At 52.3% G+C, this 9311-nt stretch overlaps 1 protein-coding gene across 1 annotated transcript; it reads left to right on the plus strand.

The window, feature by feature from the left end:
* The first annotated feature begins 6 nt into the window (after positions 1–6).
* Creg1 (cellular repressor of E1A stimulated genes 1) lies at positions 7–8728 on the plus strand. Its single transcript, XM_015491887.2, has 4 exons — positions 7–93; positions 4191–4310; positions 5284–5468; positions 7580–8728. The coding sequence occupies exons 2-4, from the start codon at positions 4215–4217 to the stop codon at positions 7581–7583; spliced, it is 285 nt and encodes a 94-aa protein (XP_015347373.1). The 5' UTR covers positions 7–93; positions 4191–4214; the 3' UTR covers positions 7584–8728.
* The last annotated feature ends 583 nt before the right edge of the window (positions 8729–9311 follow it).

Below are 9311 nucleotides of genomic sequence, written 5' to 3' on the forward strand. Positions count from 1 at the left end.
GTGCTCTCGCTCAGCGACGGGCCCCCGGGCGCGGGCAGCGGCGTGCCCTACTTGTACCTGAGCCCGCTGCAGCTCTCCGCCAGCAACCTGCAGGTGAGCGGGCGGGCGGCCGGGAGCAGCCCCCGCCTCTCCTGCCCCCGGTGGCCGGCGGGATGGCGGCATCCTGGGAGCCGGCGCTCGGGCGAAGCCATGGGGGGATTCTTTGCCGGGACCCGGAGGACGGCGCACCCCTGAGTTTCAGGAGTCCGCTTGGCGTCTCCATTAATTGAGCCCCGACTTAAAGGTCTTAAGGATGCAGAGTTCTTTAGGTCGATGAGCATTTTGCAGATGACATCAGGGTCCTCCCCCTGAATGCAGGCTTTCCCTGCCGCTGTAGGAAGCCAGCGCACAAGGTCGCGCACAGGCACAGTGATCATGGCAAGCTTTGGCCTCCAGTGCGCACAGTGGCCTCACCCTTTTCCCACCTTCTAGAGCGGCGCAGAGCCTAGAGCTGTGGCGGACCTCTGCTGCCCGTGGGTAGGCTCAGAGCCACCAAACCCAGGAAGGGAGCCTGATTTGGTCCTTTTGACAAAGATCTCAGATTTCAGGTTAACTGGAAAAGTATATTATCCACCTTTATGTTACTCAGGTGGGCCCAGAAGAATACAAGCTCCAAATTCCGAGCCCTGATCCACAGTTTCTCACAAACATTTGTAGGTTATGTGGCATCATCTTAGACCTATCCTGCCATTGGAGCTTTTTTTCTCTTAAAAAAAAAAATCTTAATCTTTGTGGTTAAAGGGGTTCTAACATAAAGCATGCTTACAAAAACAGATAAGAAGAAACTGTTAAATCTCCAGCCTTGAAAGCCTGGCCTAGGGATGTTTACCTATCAAGAGGGGGTAGTCAGACTCTTAGGACAGGGTTTTTTTTTTTTTTTTTTTTTTAATAAATACTTTTAGTTGTAGAGGGCACAATACCTTTATTTTATTGATCTATATTTATGTGGTGCTGAGGATCCAACCCAGTGCCTCACACATGCTAGGCAAGGACTCTATCACTGAGCCACAACCCCAGCCCCTCTTAGGGCAGTTTTTTACAATCCAAAAGGTAGGGACCATGGTTAGCTAGGCTTCTTGGAGAAAGGCTGAGAGAGGGGAGGGAACTGACCCTTTCCCCAGGCATTGGTTTCTTACTGTAACGTTTTTGTAATATCATTTCATGACCAGGGCTGGTTTTGCCATCACAAAGGGGAGGTGAAGGAAACATGTTTAATTAGGTGCCTGCCATGCACGAAGCTCACCTTCCTGTCCCATTCCTTTTCTTTTCCTTGTCTCCTCTAATAACTCTTCGAAGTAGGTATTATTATCCCCGTTTTGCAAATGCAGAACTTGCGGTTTAGATGGGTTGACAGTCTGTGGCCTGTTGTTTGAAGGCAGATGGACCCAAGGCTTCAGACTGGCACCCATGAACTGAATATGGCCACAGACCAATTTTCTTCAGCACACCCAGAGTTCTGTTTTGTTTTAAATTTTGATTAGTTACCAATCTTTTTAAATTCAGGTTTTACTTTAAAGTTTAAATTGCGATCTTCTTTGGAAAGTTGGAAGCTCTGGTGACACCGGGGGGCCTCCATTTTCTGAGCAAAACCAGAAGTAGCTGCTGCTTCAGCTGAGCACACACACCCAGCTCACCCCTGCTCATTCCCAGCCCACTCCACTCCTTCAAGACAGACTGTTTCACTCCACTAGTGAGGCTCAGTTTGGCTGCCAATCATAGTGACTTGGGGAGACTTAAAAATGCACTTTATTCTAAAATAATACGCCCCCACTCCCAAATCCCTGCTGATATTCTAATGGGAAGGGGGAGGTTGAGCACCACAGCTGGACATGGTTGTGTTTACATTTGTGAGCTGACCAGGGTGTGTAGCATCATCCCCATGACAGAGGGGAGGAAACAGACTCCAAGGACTAACCAGCTAAGGGCCATCAGGTGGGACTCCAGCCCAGGTATTTGTAGGAAAACAATGTTGAGAAACCTACCCAGGATTTCAGGTTTCCGTGAGAACAGGGAAAAGATGTGGCTATGTCAGAATTTGTCCTATGGCTTCCATCAGTGAGCTAGTTTGTTTCTGCCCTGTCTTCCCTCCTGACCACCAGGATGGGCTTCTCCTCATGGAGTGAGTGAAGTCGTTCGGGAGGAACAAGAAGACCCAGGTGTGGGGCCAGGTCTCGTGTATAAATTGCCTGTCCCTTGGAACTCAGAGACAGGTGGTGTGGTTCAGCTCTACTCACCACCAGGATGCTCCTGTGGTCTTTTTCTTTGTGGCCATCTCGGATAGTAAATGATCATAGGAATGTGCTGCTGGTGTTAGGGGTAATGGTACCAAGTTGGACTGCAGGACCCGAGTTGGAAATGAGATCTGGGGTTGATTCTCTGCACCAAGACCTCAAGACGACTGGCCTGTCTTCCTGACATTCTCCTCTTGTAATATGACCTTCTAGTTTCTGGGCACTCCTGGTTTTTTTTCTTTGATTCCCTAAAAATAAGTATCTCCCAAAGTCCATTTCTTACTCCTCTATTCTCATGGTCTTGGGATTCTCGTGGCTTCACTTCCTCTTACTAAGATTCACTTCCAAATTTGTGTGTTTCTGACCTCTCCAGAGTTCCCCATTTCTAATACTTGCCGTTCATTTTTACTTCTCTAGATGATAACACCAAAAATTCTGTACGTTTAAAGCCAGTTCTCTTCCTCCGGAAACCGGCTTCCCGGTCCTGCATTTCTGTTAATGGAATTGGTATTTTCTCAGTGGAGACATTGGGAATTCACTGCCCTCCCAAATCCCTTGGTGCCAAAGTCCCGCCAGTTTTCCTTTTGCTTCCTCTGTGTCCGTCCTTGCCCTCCCCCCATCCCACTGTTATCGCCTGCTGCCTGAAGCCCTGAACATCTAGCTCTGGGGTCATCTGCCCCGTCCACCCTGCCCACCAGATTCACCTTATCACAGCGCGGCCTGTGCCCAGAGCCCTGACCAGCGCCCATGGCCTGTTGCTGCCAGGAGTTCCCTGGGATCAGCTGGTGGACCAGCTGGTCAGGGTGGTTTGGGAAGCACTGCCCAAGGCTGGCCTACAGACACTGGCCTACAGAATGAGCTCGGCCAGGCCCCTGCCCTCCGGCTGCTCTCCCAGGCTGGGCGTCCCCGCCTGCCTCCACTTTCCCGGTCCTGTGGTCTGGAGCCTTCCTTGCCTCCACGTCAGTGTGTCCCCCCACTTCTGTCCTGAGGTTCAGTAAGTCACAGGGCTCCTTACCCTGAACTTGGACATCTCATGGCCATGAGTTCTCCTCTGACCTGTCCGTGTCTCGGTTGTGCATCACTAAGGGTTGCTCAGGTCTCCCCCGCCCCTTCCTCTCCTCCCCATGGGTCTCCTTGCCTCATCACTGGGAGACCACACATTTTAGCTCAGTGACTTGAAAGAGCTCTGTCCCAGCTCAGAGTTTCTGATGAGACCCTGTGAAATGCGGGCATTCTCCAGAGCCACGGGCTGAGGAGCCAGGCGGTCTGGAGTGCCGGGTGCCGGGTGGCTTTGAGTCACCTGCCCGTGGGAGGCTGGTGTTGGGAGGGTAAGGAGCAGGGACTTCTGCTTGCCTCTGAGTCTGGGAACCCTGCTGTTGCCGGAGCAGGAGGGGCAGCTTCCCAGCCTGAAGTCACGTGCAGTGCCGGTTCTGTTCTGCCCCAGGAGATAGCCAGCAGCCAGCAGCCAGCTTGACTCAGCAGGGTGACTCAGCGACTTTCTTGCTTACATTAGGCAATTAGCTGGTTGAGCAACTGGGGTGTTTTTATGCTCAGCTCACTTTAGAGTTTAACCCTTTAGACATTTCAGCCAGTGCTGTCATCTGCCCTGAATCTGGGTGGTGCTGCAATTATAGTTTCTCTGATGAATATGGACGGATTCCAAGTCCAAGAAAAAAGTATATCAAAATAGTTCTTATGGAGTCACTAATTTTAAATATGACCCCCCTTTTCAGAGGTCAGGATTGGTTGCTGTCCAAGTGTGTGTTTCCCTGAGAGGAAGGTGGTGTTTTACAAGTTGTCCTTTCATGGAAGAATGACCCACTGATCCAGTCCTGGGGACATTAGTGTGCAACTTGTGAAATTCACTGCTTCTTCAGGAACTGCATTTCTCACGAGAGGGTCTCCATTTTGTCTCTGCAGGAGAATCCACAGGCGACGCTGACCATGTCTCTGGCACAAACTGACTTCTGCAGGAAGAATGGCTTCGATCCCCAGAGCCCCCTCTGTGCTCACATTATACTGTCAGGAGCTGTGACCAAGGTGAGCCATCGCCCGCACCCCAGGTGGCTCAGAGAGTGACATCCACCAACAGTGAGAGAAGAGCCTTCCAAGGGCAAAAGCAGTTGATCTGTGGCTGAGAGGCGCAGGGAGAGTGTGGGACGTGATCCCATGGCAACGGAAACCTTTCATCCGGCACGTTCCACAGGTGTCCGTGAGACTGTGAGGAGGGTGAACCGTTTTCTGAGGGCAAACAGATGTGACCATAAAGGCCCTAGAGAAAGCAGCCCTTGCCAAGCAGCCCTGCCTGCGGCACCGGGCCCTCTCCCTGGCTTTGAGCTGTACAAGGCCTCCTTCATCTGGCCCCTGCCGCCGGTTCCACATGGCTCGGGCACATTACGTAGGCCAACAAGAGCAGCGTCCCTGGCAAGAGGCCAGAAGTGCATTTGGACAGTTGGGAGGGTGCCAGGCGAAGGGATCAATCAGGCCAGGTGTCCAGTGCCAGTGGGTTGTTGATCGACCTTGTCAGTCGCGAGTATCAGGTGAGTTTGATCTGTGCTTGGAAGCTCTCCGTGGGCGCGGCTCTGTCCTGGGTGTCCTTGAGGGCAGGACATTGGAATGCGCTGGGCTTCCAGCCTGCTGCTGAAGATCTGAGCCTTCGCGTACGCGCATCTGCGTGTGTCACACACAGTGTTACAGGATGAGCGTGCTCAGGTGGCTCTGCTCTGGCTCCTGGAACATCTTATTTCAGTACCTTGTGCCAGTCACTGCGGTGGCTGGAAGTTTGTTGAGCAGTGAGCGCTGGCTCGCGCCATGTCCCTGCCCCGTCATCTCCAAGCGGGTTCCTGTGCGTTCTTCACGCTCCCCCCATTTGCTCTCGAGTCCTTCAGTGTGCGATCAGGATTTGTGGCTGAACAGACTCTTGGGGTTGGTAGGTTGCTAGATCACACGCCCTCAGCAGTGAGGACATGGTGTCCCATGCAATAAGAAGCCTCATCTCACTTCTGTCCTTTAGGTGAACGACACAGAAGTGGACTTCGCCAAGCGCTCGTTGTTCATCCGACACCCAGAGATGAAAACCTGGCCTTCCAGCCACAACTGGTTCTTTGCTAAGTTGAATATAACCAATATCTGGGTCCTCGACTACTTTGGTGGACCCAAAATAGTGACACCTGAAGAATATTATAACGTTACACTTCAGTAAGTGTTTGCACCCCTTTCTCCTTCTCAGGGCTGCAGCCCTTACGGAGGTCTCAGCCTCCTCATGTGCAGACCCCTTAGCAGGTCGGAAAGCCTGTGACCCCATCTCAGAACAATACCTTTAAATGCACAAACGTTAGGATTACAAAGCCAGCTATTCAACTGTATTGAAACGTATTTATAGATGTTTGTAAATGCATGGAATAGAATTAAGCTTTTTTTTTTGTACCAGGGATTGAACTCGGGGGCACTCAACCACTGAGCCACATCCCCAGCCCTTTTTTCTATTTTATTTAGAGACACAGTCTCACTAAGTTTCTTGGGGCCTTGCTAACTTGCTGAGGCTGGCTTTGAACTTGCCATCCTCCTGCCTCAGCCTCCTGAGCTGCTGGGATTACAGGTGTGCCCCACTGTGCCCAGTTGTAATTAAGCTTTTTAATCATTCAATAATGTAAGATCTAGTAATGAGCCTGTAACTTTACTATCCAGACAGTAAGGACTGAAGACAACATTTTAAGACAACTTAGCAGTGTCACGTGGTTTGAAAGCACCTGTGACTCTGGTGTTTCTGTGAGGACATCACTGTGGTCATGGCCTAAATTCATCCTGAGGGAAATGATAAGTTTCAGTTAGAGATTAATGAAAATGAGAAGCAGTTTTCCATCCAAGTTCACAGACCCTGCGTCTGCAGGCCTGGCCCTCAGGTGGGGACCTCATTTAAGGCTGTGCTTGTTGGGCGCTGGACAGAGCCCTGTCATAACCCCTGGTGGCATTTTCTCATGAGACTCTGTGCTCTGGACTGAGCCAGCACCCGGTTCCTCTCCGTCAGCCTGGAGGGGGCTGCCTGTGGCTGCATGCAGAAGGGCCAGAGGCCAGGGTCCTCTCCTGGGCTGCAGAGCGTCGTACTTGGTAGGAATAGAGAGGTGGCACTTACATATCGTGACAGGGAACAGTTTACAAGGAGGATAATAGTGACACGCAGGCACTCTTGGGGGGTCAAGGAACACTCTGGGAAGGCAGGCATCTTTGGGTAATGTGTCCAAGGGCAGTGCTTGCTTTAATAACAGAATCAAATTGTTTTCCTGGAAGTCTCCACACTGAATAAGTGAGGTCAACAGACACTTCTGAGGTTCCCACTCTTGAAGGCCGACCAGTGCGTACTTCCCTGCAGCCCAGAGATGAGACGGAACAGCTTCTCCTTGTCCTGAGAGGAGGACCAAAGACAAGAGCAGGGCGCCTCCCCGAGACTGAGCGCCAGCACTCTTGGGAGTGGGTGCTGCCTGGCCGCTGCCCTGGGTGGCCCGTCGAGGACCCCTGACTAGCACACGTCCATTTCAGGGTCTGGGAGTGGCCACCCCTGGAGGAGTGAACAGTATTGTCTGGTGGGCCAGGGCCTGCACCTTCCTGGGGAGCCACCTCCAGATCAGCAGCCACCTTGCTTGGCTGTGGCGGGCTGAGCAGGGGGTGAAGGCCGCAAAGCCCTGGGCATCCGACATGTTTGGCTGGGACGGAGTCTCCAGAGAGCCTCCACACAAGTGTCCCTGATAGGGCCCGACTGGAGGTGGTCTGCCTCATGGAGCCCGGGGCCACTGTCCTCCAGCAAATCCGCGCACTGCGTGGGAGGGCGAAAGCTTGGTGGGGTGTTTGCTGGCGCCCAGTTCCTATGAGGACAAGCCCGCCTCCGGTCACAAAAGTCCACGCAGCTCAGAGCTTGTCCTGGGATCCCTTGTTCACCTCTGACACGTCCAGACAGACAGGAGGTCACAGGTGAATGGTCTGGTCTCCTTCACCTGGAGGTGGATTTCCTGACGCAGTGGACCAGGTGCAGCAGGAAGGTGGCGCAGGGTCACTCCCACTGGGCTCGGGGTCTTCAGGCACTGGCCAGTCGTCCCTACGTGTCCCTGACCTTCCTGTTCTTAGACCTTCAGGAGTCGCTCCTAGATGAGCCGCCGTGGCAACTGGCCTGTGTGTCGCTGTGTCCATGCCACTGAGTGGCAGATGGACTCAGAGTCTCACACTTTTAGGTCACAGGTTTCTCTAATAGAATGAACTAACTTCTAAGATTTGTCAGCCCAGGTTACGAGATGATTCTTCCTCTCTCCCTTTTCCAGGTGAAGCGGAACACGCCAGCTGCCCCGCACGCGTGAGGTTTCTGGGCCTGCCTCCTGCACACCCGTGGGCCTGGCGTTCCTCTGAAGTCCCCTGGAATATCCGCCCGTTTTCTACCTGCTGGTTGGCTTCTTTGCTTGCTTGTGTGGGACCTAAACTCGATTTCTTGGAAGTTGTGGTTGCCTGATTTTTTTTTTCATATTTTGAAGCAATTTTAAAGGAGAAATTCTTTCATATAATTAAAGAAAATTAGTTTCATGGATTCCAAGTGTTTTGCAGTGGTGCTCCTCGAAGAAGACCAAGTGCAGGTCAGATGGCCATTGGCATTTGCAGGTACTGGCATGAGTCCTTTATTCCTAGTGACCACTGTGCTGGGCATGTGCCCTTGCCCCAGCTATCTCCTGGCTGCTGGTGCCTGGTGCAGAGGGGCTGCCCCTATTAGAGTGGCCACATGATCCTGCCAAAGCGTGAGCCCAATCGCAGCTCCCTGCTTGTGCCAAGCGACCCGACGGTCCCGGGTGTTGTTGACCCAACAGAGAGCAGAACTGTTTCTTATGAGGAACATTGTAAACTTCTTACATTTTAAAATGACACTTACCTAGAACAGAGGTAGTTCATGGAAACTTCCTGAATTCTTCCTAAATAGACACTTGATAATCAGCCTCCTCCATTAAAAGCACACATGTTCAGTTTTGCCCTAAAATACGATTGTAAAGAAGGAAGGGAGTTTTGTGTATCTCCGCTATTCTTCTTTAGGTAGAGTAGACTTGGGCCTGGACCAGTTGGGGCCAGGGTTAGTCCCCTGCTCAGCCACTCGCCACAGCCTTGGATGTCCCCCTCAGCAGCCACCTAAGCCTACCTGGGTCATCTACACGTCTGGATAGCTCCTGAAGCTGCCTTCCCGGGTCAGGCCACCTGGGGGAAGAGACGGCATTGAAAGTCACCTTTCAGGAGAGAAGCCACCACTTAGGTTTAGATTCTCTTAAAAGAGGTGTCAGGATTCAGCAGGCTGCTGTATCCCAAAGTGGCAAACAGAAAAGAATGTGATTCATCGTGTTTGAAAACTAGAAAATGAACTGAAATCCAGCAAACAGCTTCTGTTTAAAAAACTGATTTGTATTAAGCTCAATAAAACAGTCTTTCTCAAAGCATCGGTAACTAGAGCGTGGTTTTAATAACGCGTCTTGGACTGCATTCTTCAGCGCAGTGTTTACCACGCAGTTCCCTAGTCCGCTGTTGGGACCCTTTTGCACTTTTATCTGAGCTCACTCTCAGTCGGCCCGAGCAGTGCCCAAACCCCACTTCCCACTGGCGAGGGCTCACTGTCCTGGGCTGGGCACGGCCAGCCTCGGGCTTCGCCACAGGTGCTTCGGAACCAGTGAGGCTGGAGTGCCAGGTCGAGGGCTCCGTCAGGTTGCCCTTTGCCTGCTCTGTGAGCTTTGTCTTCAGCAGTTGGCACCCTGTGAACACGGACCTGTGCTCAGGTCAGATCTATCATACAGAGTAAAGCCGGCCAGGTGTCCACGGCAGGTGCCCTGGACGGCCCTCTAAGTCACGGTGCAAGCGTGCTGCTGTTACACCTGTTGGCCACGAGAGGGCACTGTAGACCACTTTTTACCCTGATGTGGGGGTTTCTTGTGCGGGCAGTCAATCAGGCCTCTGAGAAGGACGCCCTGGGCTGGGTTAGAGGTGGACGGCCTTGATGGCGACCCTGGAGTAAGGGCAGAGGGCAAG

The sequence above is a fragment of the Marmota marmota genome, unplaced genomic scaffold (assembly GCF_001458135.2).
Source record: "Marmota marmota marmota unplaced genomic scaffold, marMar, whole genome shotgun sequence".
Lineage (NCBI taxonomy): Eukaryota > Metazoa > Chordata > Mammalia > Rodentia > Sciuridae > Marmota > Marmota marmota.

Coding starts and splice junctions, on each gene's coding strand:
- Creg1 (XM_015491887.2), top strand. CDS start 4,215: ATGTCTCTGGCACAAACTGACTTCTGCAGGAAGAATGGCTTCGATCCC. Junction 4,311..5,283: donor TGTCAGGAGCTGTGACCAAG/GTGAGCCATCGC, acceptor TCTGTCCTTTAG/GTGAACGACACAGAAGTGGA.